This window comes from Perissodus microlepis, chromosome 5 (assembly GCF_051167445.1).
Source record: "Perissodus microlepis isolate ML-2025 ecotype Zambia chromosome 5, ASM5116744v1, whole genome shotgun sequence".
In the NCBI taxonomy this organism is placed as follows: Eukaryota; Metazoa; Chordata; class Actinopteri; order Cichliformes; family Cichlidae; genus Perissodus; species Perissodus microlepis.
In genome coordinates, this window is record NC_140465.1 from 6305896 (window position 1) to 6325255 (window position 19360).

At 38.7% G+C, this 19360-nt stretch overlaps 1 protein-coding gene across 2 annotated transcripts in view; it reads right to left on the minus strand.

Annotated features, from left to right (window-relative positions):
• cntn4 (contactin 4) overlaps positions 1–19360 on the minus strand; it is a 184381-nt gene that overhangs the window by 126032 nt on the left and 38989 nt on the right. For both annotated transcript variants that reach the window (XM_084927524.1, XM_084927523.1), the window contains exon 3: positions 3329–3461. In XM_084927524.1, the coding sequence (XP_084783650.1) occupies positions 3329–3461 (133 nt within the window). The remainder of the gene's footprint in view (positions 1–3328; positions 3462–19360) is intronic.

Consider the following 19360-nt stretch of genomic DNA (forward strand, 5'->3'; position numbering starts at 1 on the left):
ATGTGACTGTGCTGAAGTGATGGGGGAAGTGTTCAGATTAGCAACATAGTCTATGAATCTAGAAAGAATAAAAAAAAAAACTCCATCAGAAGTAAAAATTGTGAGTTATAATATTTAAGGAAACAACAAGTATAATTAGGGCATAACTACTCGTGATTTGATGTTAGGGCATCATTACTGCTGTGGCTGTGAGATGGCCAAGAAGTTAACCTTGACTAGGATGGATTTCCATTACAAACCCTTTTGCATCGGCATCGACTATTTCTACTCTTGTTACCAAATACTGAACCAGTCAGTGTTTTCTTTTGGAGCAATATTCAATCAGAAAGTTCTTCAAAGAAAAAAGAAAAACACAAAAAATGCCACAACTGATTTATATGTGGCTGATCTGGTCAAGTCAGTTTTTGTGCCGTTCTGCACCATTTCATGCACCCTTCATGTTTTTAAAATGCTTCAGGCTTGGCCAGTGTTGGTTCCTCAACTTAAAACCGATGTTCCTGGTTGTAACCAGCTGTAATCGCCGGTGATGATTCTTGACATCTAAGTCAGATCAGTTTGGCACAGACGTTAATGCCTGCTCTATGTACGAGATCAGATCCCTTTTTAAATCAGAGGAGAGCTGGACCTAAGTGGAGTGATTGAAAAGGGGTCCAGCTGTGCACAAGGTTACAGCCTTGAAGGGAGATTAGCTAAATCAAGTATGGTGGTTTTTATTTATTTTTACGGGCAGACTCACCTTGCAAATGCAATATGGTACATGCAAAAGCACCAGTCTGTCAGCATGAGTAGGTGCAGTTAGTGCAATAGACTCAGCTGATGATGGGTGTATTTCATTCGAGTCAGACAGAGCAGGTTAGCTGTATTTTAAGTTAAGGAGCTGCTGTATTTATTTAGGTCTTTTTGTCGAGTATGCTGTGTAATAGTAATTTCAATCAGCTGGGGTTGCAGTTATTCTTTCATACTTTAAATATCACTTTTAGAACCCAGAGTGCAGAGTGACGTGTCAATTTTCTCATCTAACTCTTACAAGGAAGAAAGTCTGTTTTCTAGAAGTGTCTAATTATTAATGCTGTGTTGCTGTATTATTATTATCGGCATGTTTAACCACACGCTTGAGTGCCTGAAATTCGATTTATTAGCTACAATCTTCCTCTCCTCTTCATCTGGATTTGGTGCAGACAACACTGTGCACATGTCTCTGCTCCATGTAAACACTGCGGCACGAGCTGTCAGAGTTTACAGCTGTGTGACACGCAATTAATGAACTTTGAGTATGATTTAGTTCCTGTCTGTGTGTGTGTTGCAACACGTCTCTAAGAGGCAGCGGCAGCTCTGACAGGACCACACAGCGACCTTGACAGGAAACAGCTGATTAGGTCATTCTCTAAGCTGGCTAAGTCCCAAGTATTAAATGTACTACTGCTTCCAAATGGCTCTACAGTAATTTCAGTCAGCAAATACAATAGATTTCAACTTTTACTTACAACGCAACAACCTTTCAATAGACTAATGGTGGAGGTGAGGAGGAAATAAAGAGAGACATAAAAACGGGGATCTCTTTGAACTCTGCAGCAGAGAGAAGACGTCTGAGAGGAGAGCAAGCGGAGATTAGCATGCATTCACAGACTACAGATTGGCAACACATGTTTCCGACAGGGGGTAGAAGGAAAGATCCACTGTAAAACAGAATTTATGTAATATATGCCTATGATCCTGATCAGCTTAGACTTGATTTTTCATGGATGAACAAGTAGAACCAGAACCAAGGCTATGTTGTTGATGCATCAGGAGAGTAATCCTAAGAGTGGTTACATTCACAGTGGACAGCAGCTGGAGTTCCACATCTGTACACCTGTACAAGGTATGCACACCTCTTTTAACTATCAGGAATATGCTCAACATGTAAGGCACATTTTAAACATGTTCTGAATCCACGATGGCCAAATCTAATTCACTGTCAATGGAACAACTTCGGGCTTTGCTGATTAGAAACTTGCTGCTTTCTGGTTCACAGACGACATGTATGTGTGAGGATAAAACTGTCAGAGATGTCACTATGAGCCTGAAACACACGCGAAAGCAGCAAAACTCCAAATCCATAATTTTGTTACTGCATTGCAAGCATACCATACTATAAAGAATTACACTGATTAAATAGTTTTTCAGTCATGTTACTTTAAATTGATATAAAAAAGTAAAAATATAAATTTTACCAGAACAAATCATTAAGTTTTTCTAAAAAGCACAAAGCTTAAGAATCTTTATTTATGAATAACACATTCCATTTATATTATAATAGATATATGAGAAATCCACAGCGTGTGTGTTAATTACAATATTAATATATATTTGTATTGCGCTCTATAATATCAGTAAAATTCCCTTAAAGAATAATTCGGGCTAATGCTCTGTTTGTTGGGGGCAACTTCAAATTCTGCCTTCTGAATATTTCCAGCAGCAGTGTGTGTGTGAGATGACGGTACTACAATGCTCGTGTTCACATCACACTAAGAAAAACTGATCAGAAACCAGTTTGAGGCTCCTTAAGGTCACACCTCCATGCATATGAGCCACTCATTGACTTGCACTGGTGGCCTCAGTAGAGCACCCAACTGAAACCCCATATAAGAAATAAACCGATGAGAACTTTTTCATCGCCTCCAGTAATAAATAATTGAAGTCTTATAGACCTTATATGTTGTATTGTTTATAAGTCTCATGTAATGATTTACTCATCAGTTGAGCCTTTGGAATTTTTCACGTGTGATATTTGATTTGTACTTTTAAAAGACGTCACTATCACTGCCAAATTGACAAAATTTTATGAGATTAGACCTTTTTCTCTTTTTATTTATGGGTTCCTACCCTAAACATCACATCTTTGTACCCCAGAAACAAACAGCTTTGATTCAAAGCAGTAAGAAGAAGGATATATTGCACTTTCTGTAAAAAATATATTATTATCAGGAAAAAGATCAAATGTCCACAGACTAAATAACGCTTCTACGAAGAGGGAAGACATGGAGATAACAGGTGTTAACAAAAAGCAAACTGCCTTTTAGCGCGAAGAATCAGGTGACTGTTCTGTACAGAAATGCAAGTGTGCTGCAGGATTTGTGGGCATTCGAGTCTTGCCACAGTCCTCTCTCAGTGGCATTTTCAGCTGCCAAAATGCGACGAGGGACTGCTGAAGACAAAATGGAGACATTTGTGCGCGACATGATGTCAAAAAATTGAAAGATGTTGAGACTGTCACTTGTATAAAAGCATGCAGCATCAACAGGGAGAGGAGGAAGAGAGAGATAAAGGACTGCAGTCACGCACTCACCGGTACATGGGAGGTGGGCTTCCCTCGGCCTCGCAGCTGAACACCACCTCTCGGTTTTTCTCCACATTCTCCACAGGATACACGATGCTGCCAGGCTGCTTGGTAAAGACGGGGCTCTGTAGGACGCTGCTCTCTGTGGGACAGCAAGGAAAAGACAAAACTTATCCACCAGCCTGTTTGCCAAGCAGCCAATTAGTCAGCGGCAGAAACAGGTTAATGCTGCTTTAAGTCTTTGAGAGGGCAAAACCACAAAGCAGGCAAAACATATCAATTTGAACTGCCTGTCACGACACTGAGGCACAGGGAAGAATGATTTGAAGTGAGACGTGTCTTCAGCTTCTATTTAGGTGGTAATAGGGTATAGGGATAGATTTATGTTGGACTATTATCGAGAAAAATGTTTGCATTTGCTTCAGACAACTCATTTTTATTTGTTAATTTATTTATTTGCCCAGTGATGTTAGGATCATTTACCCCTGCAGAGGTGCAATCAGTCAGCTTCTCTTTGTTGTAAATGGCACAAAAGAAGTCTTAGTTACTTTGTTAAAGCAGCCGTTAAGGCCGCTTGAGGAAAGCAATTCGTATTTCTTTGTTGCAAATCGCAACCAAAGTCAGTCGGAATCAGTCAGTTCCATCTGATATCAGTGAGCTCAGGTTTTTATGGAGAGGTGCTATTTTATATTGACCGTTTTGCCAAATTGCAAAGAATAATGGTTCTGTAAAAAAGTAAAAAAACCCCAAAACAAAACAAAAAAACCCTCTAAAAGCAAAGAAAATCATTTTTAATTTATAAGCCTGTCTCTCTTTAGACGTCTGAGCTCATAGCCGCTAAAAACATTTAACCTGAACACCGCTGTTGCTGGTAGAGTAGCTGAAGGAATTTCTTTTCTTTTATTTGTATATTGTAACCAAACAAAAGACAGACTGCAGAACAGCTTGTGACATCAAACATTTACAAAGAAGGTACACAAGGCTAAAATTGTGAGATAAATTATGGAGGTGTATTTCACATCTGATGTGCTGTTGGGAGTGTACATATATATATGTGTGTGTGTGTGTGTGTGTGTGTGTGTGTGTGTGTGTGTGTGTGTGTGTTTAAAGGCATGCATGATTAATAGGTTAAGACAAATAAGAAACAGATAAATAGTGTTGCACATAAATGAGAAGGGAACATAACCTCACACTGGTAAAGAGCTGGAAGCGAGGCGAGTCTTGAGGTTGCAGTTTTTAAAGCGACCCCCTGACCAGCATCCTGCTAAGACCCTCAGTCCAGCCCAGAGGCTTCATTATAATACACATACAGTTTTTGATGTTATATTGCATGGTGAGCTGTGCTTGGTACTTTTATCTTTTATATGGCAGGTATCCTGTATCTGCTCTTGTGTTTAATCCTTCCAACTCACAAAAGAGATTTCAATTCAGTTCAGTTTTACTTTTATAGCACCAAATCACAATAACTGACACCTCAACCTTTATATTGTGAGGTTAAGACCCTCCAATAATACAGAGAAACCCCCCAAAATTAGGCACAAGCAAGCGATTTGGTGAACGTGGGAATGAAAAACTCCAGGTTAACAGGGAGAAACATCGAGCAGAACCAGGCTCGGGGGGAGCCATCTGCCACAACTGGTTGGGGCTAAGGGGAAGGACAGAGGACAAAATGTCACTGTGGGTTCAGCATGTAGAAAAAAAACCCCAAAACCAAACCTTCCTAAACAGATGAAGAAACTGAGATCACGAGCTTCTGCTAATGCTCAATGTTCTGTCACACAGATTGGTTCTTCCTAAGCTCCGCCTCTTTACCTGGTTTTATCATGTAGTTTGGTAGTTCAGGCATAAAAGTGGTTTGACAGACAAACAGCTGTTATGTTTACAGAAACAAACAGCAACAAATATCAGAGACTACAGAGTTTTAAAAAAGAAAGAAAGAAAAACAGAAGAACACAGTGGGTGCACTGTGTTCTTCTTCAACAGTGTTGTTGAAAAATGGGCTATATTTAAGTCTTCTTATTACTACTTTTGATGCATGATTCACACTTCACTGCAGATATCTACATAACCTAGCATTTTCTTAATATTTGAAAAATGGAAGGAAATACAAACCATTAAGTGTGAAACATGTTAGCTGCCGCCTTGAACGTTGCTTTCTTTTTCTTTTACTTTCAGAAACCACAAGAGAAACTAAGCACAGGTCAACATAAAGTGGAAATTACTTATACTCTGCTTATGTTTTTAATACTTTTAATGTCCATGAAGGTTCTTAGTTTAAGTTTAATGTTTAAGCTATCATTATCCAGGCAATCTAACTAAAGTCTTGATATCGGCAACGATATATGAATCGTGCTAAGAGCAAACATGTTCCATTTTGGGGCAGATTTAAAGCTGTCAGTCTGTCTGTTGTGTAGTGTATGTGTGCTGTGATTCAGACACTCTTGAGTTTCACAGTCTATAACAGCTAACGTTTTTCTATTGTTCTTTTATCTGTTTTGTTGATAGAGAAGATGACTCGATTACATCTCCACAGCAACTCTTAGCGGGGGAAGAATGTAAAAGTGGTGGTGACAGGTGCTATACGTATGATTGAATGGGACCAACAACAGTTTATGTCACAGTATTTGTGTTTCAGGTTCTGAATTAATATTCTTTGATTATTGTTATTCATGGTTTTTGTTATCTTTATTTCTTACGTTCTCAGTGATCTCAGTTCTCCCTCCCTCAGTGTTGATCTTAGTCTGTGTTTAGTCTCTGTTCCCGTGTCCCTGTGTTAAGCTTGCATCTCTTGAGTCTGGGTTTCGGTCTGTGTGTCCTCCTGTTTTATTTTGATACTTCCTTTTCCTATGTATTCAGTTTTGCTTCTTCCCGGTCTCGTTATGTTAGATTAGTCCCAGCTGTGTTTCCCTGCTGTTTCTAATTCCCTCGTTACTCCCTTGTGTATTTAAGCCCTGTGTTTTCCTCGGTCCGTTGTTGCGTCATTAACCATCATTTACCCTGTCAGTACTGCATGTGTCCTCTGTGCTCCTGACTAATTCCTAGTTCTCTGTTAGTTTTCTAGTTTGAGTTTCCAGTTTCCAGTTTCTAGTTTTGTTTTCTTGTATTCAGTGTTAGAGTTTTCCCAGCAAATAAAGCTGCTGCTTTGAGTTTACCTTTCTGTGTACGAGTCCTGCATTTGGGTCCTTCATCCTGCCTGCCACAGCACAAACCATGACAGTTTATGAGACAGGCAGGGTGAAGATTCAAAGAGTTGAACAGTAATGTATCTGGCATTACTTCTAGTACTCTGCAAAAGTACTTTGCTGTAATTTGTGGTTTTGAGCAACACGACTCCAGGCTAAAAGTTTCCAGAGGAGTGTTGTTTTGTTTGGTTCTTACGCCAACACTGACCTGCAAGTTATTCAATCATGATAAAGAAATGAACCAGAGGTGTGTCTACACATTTTACACCAGTTTTTTTTTTTTTTTTACACTAATTTTAATTGGTATCCCTAGGCACTTTCTTGCTATTTCTTTAGCTGAATTTGTTCCCATCTATTCAGCTGAATGCATATAAAGCCAGTGATAAATGTGAAATTTGACAGGCAGGAAAGCTTTTTACAAGAAAACTTGACTTTACAATTTTGTTGAAGAATAAAGGTGGTCATACCAAATCCTGACTTTATTCAAATAAAATATAAAAAAACAACAACAACAACAAATATAAATATAAAGCGATGGTCAGTGACAACATTTCAAACTTGCACTGCAGGAATCTACCGTACATCTTGACCTCCTTCATTAAATACAAAGGAAATGTGTCTCTGGTTCGATCCCTGGCTAGTGTGTGAATGAGGCATGTTGTATAAAGTGAGTGTAGAGTACAACAGTGTTCTATAAGAACCCGCCCATATTTTAGGCCTCCTGTGTGCTTAAAGCAGCACACATACTGATGGCAAGATTTAGTTTCCCTGACATAAAGAAAAATGTTATAACATGACCTTAAATCTGAATATAAATAGTGATTATGTTACGTGCCTTAACTCTGGCAGACAGATACTCCTGTAGCCCATTACATGACAAATTTAGAAAAGATGTTCCGACTTACAACCTGTGACATAGAATTACTGTGTAAGAGGAGACTCAATATATGTCTAAGCAGTTACAGTGAAATCACATGAAATCGAGCATTATTTAATGACATGGGGTAGAGATTAGGTCTCAGCACAGTGAGGACAGCAGACACTTCTCATCTTCTGCTGTAAGTTGTGGATAATGAGCTCTACAGCATTCACACACACTGCAGCATACAGCTGAATCATCATCTAAAAGTATGGGACTTGGAGCTGGATGATGACATTAATATATTATCAGGAAGTCAAGTACATCTTTTTTTCCCTTCCCACTTCCTTATTGAGTTTCCATGCCTGTCCGAGTGAAGCAGAATACTGAATCATTGGAGCCTTCCCCGACCAGGAAGTTATCGCACTAATGAACTTAAGCTGTGGGAGATGTGGGAGAGTGAACTAAGGTAACACTGGACCACTGCTAACATTTCATTTAAACTGGACATATACATGTATTAGGCACAGTTACACAGTTATTTACAACACTAGCTTATCTTCAAATGTATGTCAATATTTCATTTTTAAAAGTTGGAATATTGTGATACTCCTGGCTGTAATGAAACAAGCTTTTTTGAGTACAGCCCAGAAAAGAAAGGCCAAGAGGTTTTCTCCTGCAGAGGAGAAGTTCATTAGAATCACAGCCTCAGAAACCGCAACAACACCTTGGATTAGAGCTCACATCACCACTTTTCAACTGTTCAAAGGAGAATGCGTGAATCAGGTATTCACAGTTGAATTGGTGCAGCAAAACGACTGCTCAGGGAGACGTATAGAAGGAAGATAACTGATTGGGCCAAGAAGAAGAGGGAATCGAAATTAGATTAGTCCAAAGACTTTGGTGTGATGGTTTGATATGTGACAAGAATGAAAGCTTTTTGGTTCCATTTTTAAGAGATGCAGAAAAGGAGTATGGATATAGGAAGTGTTATACGTTATAATGATGTGGGGGAATATTTACAAAAGTCACCTTTGTCATTTTCTTCACAATACAAGGCAACAGGTAACCAGCATGACAATGAGCCAACAGGACAATGAGCCAAAACACTGCTGAAGTGAAGTTTACCAGGAATCAGAGGCATGAGGCTCACTGATAGAATAAAGAGTAAGAAAAGGTATTATTAAAGCAAAATTACAAACACTAAACCAGTGTCTCCCAAAGTGTTGGCCGGTCCTGGTACTGCAGGTGGGCTGCAATAATAACTGTTTGCTCACAAGTATGTACAACTACCGATTTACAGTATATAAATGTATTTATATAAACAGTGAATTAATACTGGTAATAGGAGTTGGTTAGTTTGGGATATTATGTTGCTCTTGTATTGAAGTTTGTGTCCCAGTGGCAGGTCGGTCACACATTGGCCTTAACACTTTTCATATGACTGGGTAGAATTAGCAATTTAGAGCCAATAGCCTGTGCTGTTTATGTTATTTGAAACCAACTTTTAAGGAAATACATGACTTTCTTTTGCATTTTGGGCAAAGGAAAGACTGGGTGGGCACCTTGGGAAGTGGATCGCAGCACTATTGACTTTGGGAATGGCTGCACTAGACATTAGTGGTGGGTGGGATACAGATGCAGCGTTCATAATTTTATAAATCATTAGAATTTTTTAAATACTGCTGAAGAGTTTTTCAAGTGGCTTGTTATGTTATGTTATTGGCTACTAGTAGGATTGGCAAGTGTATGCGGGGTAGTGTGTCCTTTCCAGTCATACTTCTAATCATATGACTCATATGCATTAATATGAAATTTTTAATCCAGAACTATCTCTCTTCAACAGGCGGCACATGGCAGAATAATAATAACAATTTACATAATAATTTGCAGAATATAAAATATGTCCAGCACCAGTAACTGCACATTTATAAAACTTCACAGCTGAACATCAGGTTAGACTATGTTAGCTAGGCAGATGGTAACAGCTAGGACAGGCTCCATCGCCACATTCAACAACTGTAAAGACTGATGGAGGATGAAGAAGAGAGTGTACACCAAAATAACTCGTGATCAAACGACAAGCGTTGGACTTTCACTGCAGGTGTGTCTCAGGCAGCTCTTCCACGCACAGCAGTAGAGATCCAGGTGAAGTGGAGACGATGTGTTATTCAAGGCTAACAGATGTTTTTTCCCATCCACAGAACGCTGCGTGCCACCTATGAGTCCAAATATTGTTTGAAAGTCGAATTTTACAGCTGTTAACGCTATGCTGACTTTGTTTTAAAACTTAGCAGAACAATAGATCCCAACGATCATTTCCAGCCTTTGACCTTTCTAAAAGCGCTGCTGTCAGATTGCCCGTAGATCAGTCATCCATAACGATTTAGTTTGTACTATGACTGAACACCAGCTTAGCCAAGCCTTTGGACCACATAATGCCACTGGTGTTACAACTTGATGACAGAGGATTTGTTACAGGGGGTGCCTCCGTGGATCCAAACAGTCCAGACTGTTTTTCCTCATTGTTCACTTACTGAAGGCAGAATCAGTGTGAGGAGGTTCGGGTACAGTGGTTGACTTGTTTATCATAGCTCCGATCTTTTACAGCTCCATTTTCTGCCTTGCTTTTTGGATTAAGGCTGTAATGCCGATCACCTCTGCACATAAAAAATATCACAAACAAGGGTTTGAAAATTAGTTTGACTGTAGAAGAAATGTCATATTTCTCGCTTTATCATCTCCACAAATACTGATGGAAACCCTCCAAAAAACCTCAAATCGAGTAGAAAAAATTATTTTGTATGTGCAACTGTCACGATGCAGATCAAACTTATTTAATTTGTGGCAAACTTTTAAGCAACAGGAATCTTCAGCATTGTGCTGTAGAAATAATGACAGAGCTGTATGGGACTGCATGCACAGGCGATGCATAATTCAAAGAACTGCTCGATAGGCAATCTAATTCATGACAATGTTTCTCTGCATACCTCACCTTTTCACAGCATCAAAGTCTGCTTCCAATTCCCCAGAAGCATTCAGACATAATGCTAATTTTAGTGTGGGCCGGACTATTCTTTCTTTATGCAAAACTGAATGCAACATTTAAAGGTGTCACCCCCTGTCAGAGTCTGGAAAGTGAGGTATTACAGAGAAAGCTTCCAGTAAAATCTCGAAGAAATGAAGCCTGCAGTTGTTGATACTGCTACCGACGCTGTCGGAGCCATTGTCACAGGGCTTGGACATATATAGGCCTTGAATTCCTATTTAAAAACTGTAATCATGAATTACGACTGCTCTGTGAAGAGAGAGCAGAGAGCTGCTCAGAAATGCCTCTCAACTGTTAACCAGCATCTCACCAAAACAGGATTTAAAACAACACAGCCACATGCATACTCATGTTTCGCTTCTAATTATTTCTAGCACGAGTTAGTTGTTTCCTGATCATTCTTTCGTAATTACTCAGGTCATTCAAAGACATAACAATTCCCATCTGGCAAATTTTTTTTACATTTTGGTTACAAACAGCCTAGTTTGCCCACTGTCACCTCATAAATTCTTGAACAAAATGAAATAGCAATGTGCTTATTTGAAAACAGGCAGCTGCATACCATTTGCAGAAAAAGATAATACAGACAATACCACAAAAGCTTTAACGGTTGCATTCGAAAGCCAATTTTTGACTGCAATTTTAGTGAGTTAAGGGCTTTCCAATTGGAACGCACTTAACAGAGCTTGTGTTGTTTCCATTATCAGCAACAGTTACAATAGTAATTTCAAGTTTTTGCAAAGATAGAAAATGAAAGTGCCACACTCAGAATGTCGCTCTGTTTTATCCAAACTAGCTCACTAAAACACAAAAATGAATAAATAAATAAACACTAATATAAAATGCAGCTGTGAAAATGATTTAGTGTCCTCGAGTGACTGCAGAGATTCTGTAAATCCACAAATTACAAAAAAAACCCAACACAGCACTTTTGTCATCACTTTCTTCTTCCCTGAGAAGATTTATATCTCTATTACTCATAAATTAGTGGAACTGTCGCGTATAAGACTGCTGCAAAAATATCACCGAAACCATCTGCACAGACATTTCCACCTGTTTTTTCTGTTTATTTGGCAGATCAAATATATGATGTGTAAACATTAGCAAATATGGAATCTTTTCTTTTTGCACTTTTTGTTATGAGAGGCATTTATCTTAATCCAGCCGTCACTCCGCCAATATGCTCAGTTTTTTTCCTGCTGCTTGGATGCTGATGCTGTGATGCACACAAGTATATTTGTACATAAAACTGTTGTCCAAGTTACCTGTGCAGTTCATAAAAACATCTGGATAATACAAAATTGAAATAGTAAGGACAATATATTACCTTTTTGTCCTTACTGACCTTACTGACCTTTATGACCAGATTTTTTTGCATCCAAGTCTGTGATTGGCTGGTTTTGTGGCACAAATATAACGGTGTAAAGAAAGAGTTGAGCACGCACGGGCAGAAATGTTGAGAGCACAAGCAACACATTGCGAGCAAGCGCAAATGCAAAAACTGAGCGAGAGGGGCTGCTGTTGTGTGTGTGTGTGTGTGTGTGTGGATAATAGCAAACACTGAAATACATTTTTTGCACACAGCAATGAATTTTGTTCACTCAAATCTAACTTTTCTTCGCTCAAAATAAATTTCTCCTCAAAATGCAACACTTGCACCTGCAATTTTTTTTTAACGTGCGATCAGAATAGTGGCACAAAAATAACGCCATATTCCACAAATTAACCTATGTAATTCATTAGTGTGAATATTTAGTGCGGATAATTCAAAGAGCAGTGAGGCCTACTAGAACATGACTTAATTTTGCGGAAGATGCCATCGGTGACAAAACTAAAAGGAAAAAAAATCCTTTAAACAGGCGATGATATGAACAGACACCGAGTAACATCTGTGTTGTAAAGAAGTCAAACTGCCTACAATGTAAGTGACTTTTACTTGTGCTTGTGTTTTGCTGTTTGCATTGCTAATACAAAGAGTAGTACTGTGTGTACAGTAGAGGCTAACTCCAACATTATTCACTCTGCATGAACAGAGGGTGTTGTAAAATGAAGTGCCTTGAATTGTCCATGCATTAATCAAACTGTCTTATCTGGTGTAGATGATGCTGTTTAGCATGCTTTCCTGTGTATCAAACCGTCACTGAAAAAAAAGAAGTAGGTCAAGCTGAAAGTCCTAAAACTCTGTGTTTCTCTAACACTCTGCTAACTTTACTATGTATCCCAGTAGCCCTGTTACACCTGCGACAGGCTGTTCTTCTTCTCGGTATTACAACATGATTCATGCAACTTCCAGCCCAAAGCACCAGGTTACTGCCACAGGGACTACCTACAGCACTATGGAAATTGGCTGCTGCCTGCATTACGCTGACATTCAAAGATTTTCGCATCTAACTGGAGCGAAAAATATGTACAGATGTAGAAAAAGTCTTTGATCTTTGCTGTTTCCACGTTTTTCTCTGTCAGTTTGCAGATTATTTCGGCCGTTTGCACGGATTACAGTTAACTTCTGTATGTATTTATGTAGTTGTATTTTCACTGCTGTCATTCATGCTTAGTAGATCGCAGGATATTTTGAAAATCCACTACTGTCTACACTCTATCCTTCTGCTGACATGTTTGTTTCCATAACAATTTCAAATCAAATATGTCCTCATTAAAACTCTGAAAGGCTCCAAAATGCTGTTCAATGCCACAGTGCAGGATAGTAGCAGAGAATAGCAGATGCATTTGGGAAGAAACAAAGCTCTTTTTTTTTCTGGCTGTGTTGTTACCCATGAAGTGACATTAGGTCATCCCTGCATTTTTATGATCACAAATAAATTCTTTACATAAACAAACAAACAGTCACAGAATCTTTACAATGTTTAATTAAGAACTGAAATCTCTGTGGTGTTTCAGCTGATTGGTTCTGACCTCAGAAAGAATCCAATCTGATTGCTTCTTTATCTGCAAAAACAAAGGCAATGACAATCCAAAACAATTGAAATTACATCGCACTAGATGTGCATGCTTCACCATTTATCAGCTATGAACATGTTACACATAAAACATGTAAGATTTGAAGAATAAAAAATGAATAAGTAAACTAAATAAACTATAAATAAATAAACTTGGGTGGGAAATACTTGATCCGATCAGTAATGTGAAACAGCACATGCCATCAGTATGAAGGGTTAGGGTTATTTTTGTTTTAATTGCCTAAAAAATAACCGATAACCTTGACCCTATTTTGAAAATGGCAAGCTGACAGGCAATGATAATGAGATACGTTCTTCTGAAGTTAACTGTTAATTCTGGTATTTCTGTACAACTATTTCTACTTCATTTTAGATATACAGTAATGTGAAAAAGCCTGATTTCATTATATTTTGCTTCCAAGGAACCAGAGTTGTCATTTAAAGTGGCCTTCTCCACTTTCTTTGGTTTTCTGAGGGTCTTTGTCTGTTTTTTTAACTCATTTTTAGTACAGAAACTCATACGTGTCCATTTTCAAGGAATATTTTTGGGTGTTCTTTTGTTAAGCCATTTAGCACTAACCTAAGAATCATTCAAACCTAAAAAGGCACCAAACTCAAAGGCTGAAGCAGTGTTGGGTCTACACATATCAGACAAATGAGCAAAGAACAAAATTTTAAATGATATCTTCAGGTACTTTTGGTTACTGTATAAGCAGTCTATTGCAAAAACACATTGTTTGTTCTTATTAGCTTAGTTGAATCTATAAAAATGCCAAAGATAACACAATTTCACAGGCATAAAATAGTAGTAGGCCTACAAATCTACAGCAGATAAATAGTATCTGAAAGTCATGTCCCAAAGAAATTGGAAAAACTGTATAGTACTTTAAGTAATGTGGTCATGGGAGAAAGAATGGTTTGAGCCAGCCTTTTCGCAACACGATCAGAGCTGTAGTGAACACATTTTAATGGTCTGATTGAATCTGTGTGATAAAATAAATCAACTTTTTATTTAAGGGGGCTGTAAACTGTTTTTTTTTTTTTTTGGAAAAACGATTAATCTAAATTTTTAGTTTTTGCTTCAAATCATCATCAATGTGTAAGGAGGAGGTCAGGAGAGAGGTTCAACAGTGAGAGTCTACAGCCATCTGTAGAACACGGTGGAAGCTCTGTCATTGTGAAGTGAATAGAAAAAACACACAATGGAGAACTATTAGGTGGAGTGACCATCCCAGAGCCTGGATCTCGACTTTATCGGTGTGAGATTATCTTTGCAGAAAGACAGCCAAAGACGAGCTTTGAATGTCCTTCAAGAAACTTGGAGAACTATTCCTGAAGACTAGTTAAAGCAATTACACGAAATTGTACAGACTCTATGTTTGCACTTTTCAATAAAAAATGCATTTCCCATTTTTCCCAGCAAAGTATATAGAAATGAGGTGTGGCTAAAAACTTTTTGTACTATTGTTTTGTGTGGCTTTTTAAAAATACCAATTATTTCAATAAAGCAAGTGACTGACGTGCAAGTAACTTTTGCTTCACTTTATGCGCCTTTAAATACCAAACTTTTAATGTTATGTGCTTACTTGCATATTGCATGAATTACTTCTGGTTGTATTAGTAAAAATGGAACATGATAATATGCTCACTTATCCGAAAAAAAGCACACTTATTTACTAAAAACAGAAAACATAAGATCGACAGCAAATACAAAATATTATTCAGCATTAATTACACACTAAGAGCACTGATTACATTTTCCTATCCTCAAGTTAACACGTAGATCTTTTTTACAGCACTATTTTTTAACATAGAACATGTTCTACATGCAAAGCAATCAATACCGAAATAAATCTGAATGTCAAAACACAGAAAAGAAGTTTAACCTTTATTGGAAGATGTTTTTCTCTGGGTATATCCATCAAAAGAGTTTGTGTGAAAAATACTGCCCTGCACAATAATCGCCACTCTGTATCAGCAAGCAATTGAGTGGGGGCTTTTTGAACAGCATTGTTTGTACTGGTCCTTTGAAACTAATCCAGTGAAGGCTCACAGGTTTTAATGTCATCCAACAAAGCCACAATCAAACTGCTATTCACGTGGTATCAATGGCAATCTTCTAAGAGCTGGAAGGGAGATATTTCTGAGCAGACTCTGCTGTCTCTCCCCTAAGCTGTCCATAAAGGAGAAGATTAATGGCCTGACGACAGTTCTGATTCATCTGTCCTGAACTGTCTTTATGTTCTGATTCTGACCTTGTTCGGAAAGCTTTTGCCACCATTTTAGCCACAACAGACCCCTCACAGGAATGAGCTCGTCGTGTGTGAAATGTGAAATAGTCAACATTTATGTTCTTCACTATTGTTCTTTTTGCATCAACAGAAACATCCGTTCCCAAAACATCTGGTCAGCGGCTTTGAGTAGCTTGAGGTTTTGGCAAAAGAGAGAACACAGTGAATTTTTTTTGTATACTTTGATTGGCCTGATTTATCTTCAGAAACATGTATTTAGCATTACAGAAAAAAGATGAATGCTCTACATTATTTGTACTGAATATAGACGACTATAATCAGAAGACACTCCTGACTCATGGATTCCTACATAATCCGTGTAAGTACTGTTTCTGCTTTGAAGCACAGTACACTATGAAATGACTGCTTCTAAAAAGACTTTTTGTTTGTGCTGCCCACAATAACTGTGCGTCTGCCAACACTATTAGGCATGCTGTAAATTTATTGTGCATGGTTAGTGAACAGCATGGCACTCTAATGTGGCCGTTTTAAAGCTTACTGCACCGTCTGCAGAGCAAACACATGAGAATCAAGATGAGGAGGTAAGTGAAACAAAATTAATCATATTTTTTATTCTATCACTCTCCGATTATGATGGAGCTGAACAGTGGACTCTTTTTTTTTTTTTGTTTGTTTGTTTTTCTGTCTTAGACAGACATACGGACAGGTAGACTCAGTTCCCCAGTGAAGTGACAAATGGTTACACAACCCTTAGTCTGATATAACACCTTTCTGGGCAGCAAAGCCTAACAAGAAACACGAAAGAAATACTCAACATCCAATTCCCAGGGCAAGTGTCCTACAGAGTGTGAGTCCTGTAATATGGGCAGTAAACAAAATAGTTGGACTTCAGATAGTGTCTCTATTCATCAGTTGTATGAAACATGTTCCAAAGTAACACATACTGTAATTACATCACATTTTTTAAATAATGCAGAAGTGTAACACATTACTGTACTAAATTCAGTAATCACATGGCTCTTCTTTGTGCGCACTGGTGCTACAATTAGCGGTTGTTAGCTTGTGTGCAAAGAAAAGGTCGTGGAGCGGTCTACAACTTTTGAGAAGTGGAGATGTGAACATTATTTTTCGTTTTACTTTATTGTTAAAGTGGAAGCTGAATCCAGAAAACACAGAACTGGGTCTTTGCAAACATCTGCACAGATAGCATGCTAACACAAAGCTAGCGAAGAACCCAGAGTGATGTTAAAGCTGAGTGTATGCTAACCCTGAACTTTAACAGGTGAAAAAGCAATGATGCGCAGTCAGGCTTGAAGTATTGTAGCAGTAGAATTGCAGTGACAATCTTGATTTTAGGATACAGGTTTTTGTTAACATGTGGGACAGTAAGGTTTATATTACCTGGTAATTAACACGTTCAGGATATATTATAGAGAATGTTACAGAATGCAAGTGTAGGCAGTGTATTAGCCATCTTTGCTATTACTATTGATTGAAGCAGTAGAAATGTTTGCCTGGAACAGACGAATGTGTTCAGTCTGATAGCAGCTTGTGGTGCTATCTGATAATCAGATTATCAGGCAAACTTTGAATTGCTTTGCATAATGCACAGTAATAGTCACACACATGCACTCATTTCACAGATATGGCATCCAGAGGGATCCTGAGATTTAATAACTGCAGACATTATTGTAATGAAATAAATTTTTAATTAAAGTTCATATTTTTAGTAAGTTGCAGGTACTTCATATGAGTCCTGTGGGATATGGGCAGTAAAGCCTTCCAGCTCAGCCTCCCTGTCTTGCCTCTGCCAGGAACATCATATCAGTGCTCATTTTGAGCCACTCCATCAGCATAGCTGTCTTGTGTCTTTACAACAAACCCTACAAGCAGCCGAAAGACTGAAAGAACAATGAAGGATGTACACTTTTGGTTGTTTTGCAACCTCTGAGTGACAATCACATAAATCATTCATTTCTTTGGGTTGCCTGAGTGTGAGGTGGTGCTGCAAAATTAGCCTTGAAATGGCAACTCAGAGCACATGTACACAGGGCGAGTAGTTCTTGTTCGTACAGACAACGGCAAGGTGATCTTGACTGATTTCCCTCCAAAAGGCCATGAATAAAACATGTATTGATATGCATATCAAACGGCGGGAGTTGACAAAGCAAAACAAAACAAAACAAAGATGTTGGGGCAGTGGAGAGAGGAGAAGAAAGTGCTTCCCCTCGAATCTACTTTGAATGCCGAACATCATCAATTAGCAAGGGCTTGGCTCAGAGGCCATCTGGGGACTCCCGCCCTTCCCGGCTGCCTTCTTCTCAATATAATTGCTCCTCCTGAGGACGAGCAGGTGAGCGCACCTAGAGACGCCTGCTCCAGGTTAGTTAGACAAGTGCTTCAGTTTTGTGGGTTACAGCTGAGCTCTCTCTAATGCTGTCATCAAGCAGATCTCAGCCCTAATGAAAGCTTTAATAGGTTAGAGAACAGTATTTAAAACGATGAGAACCTAAGTGAGTGAAATCACTTAAATGGTGGAGTTCTGAGGTCATGTTAGGAGGCTGGCTACAAATTTGCTTAAAACGTGACAAGTTTCGATGAGGTGCACTTCCCTTCTTTAGCGGTGCTGCAAATTAGCTGATCATACCCACCTCACAGAGTAATCTACTCCTAATCAGCACATAATGAAGTGGGGACAGCTGGGCTGGTTTGGAGGTGAGCATGGATGTAGACCCAGGAGCAAAGGGCCATGGAGTAGTCTGCCTAGCAGCATGGCTCAGCTGGCCTGACACCAGCAGGCTCACCGCAGGCTGCTCACCCAGTGGAATGACAGAGGTCAGTGCTCATCCTGTCACTGTAAAATGGCCTGAAGATATCAGGGCAGCACTACCAGAAGAGACCTTGACTTAAAAGGCCATCTGACATGCACGTCAACCTAAGAAATGCCCTTCATGGGTAATGACCATGATTACGGAGACATACCACAAATGCATCATCCAGGGTGGCACTTATTGTACCATTCAGGAGCACTGCTGCTTAGACAGATACTGCATGTCTTTGAATTAGTCAACAATATTAGACCTTATCAGAATGAAAAGCTTGCTGTAAAATAATATTTAATATATGGGAAAAGTGACAATTCAATTAAGTTTAATTTTGGCAGATTAAAAAAAAAACACTCCTACTTTCCATGTAGTATTTTTTATTTATTTCACTACTTTGTTAAACTGAATTTGTGAAATCTAAACTTTCTTACGATACACTATGCCATCCATCACAGCAGACATCTTATCAGTTTCTGCTGCTGCCACAGTTACATTATGACCGTGTGGTAGAGAGGCTGTAAATGCCAAATAATTTGGAAATTCTTCACAGCATTAAAGGCGCTACAATAATCAGGAGGGGATAAAAGCTGACACTGTCACTGTGATGGATCACCTGTCTGAAGTCCTTTTTAAAGTTTTACCATATTTATATCAAATAACAGAAACTATAGGCAGCATAAAAAGATGGGGAAATGTAAAAAACCAAGTAGCGTTTGTTGTGAAATGTTTGCCAAGACTGGAGAATATAGTGAATGTCACATTGTTTCTGGCTGCCAGCACTGAGCTAAGGGTGAGTCAGCTTCACTTAGTCAGCTAGCACTAAATCTCATGGGACACCACAGTGTTCTCACGTAAAGACGAAGCCACATTTTCCTCACCTTAAGGAAGAGTTCATTGGATTCACTTTGATCCTAATT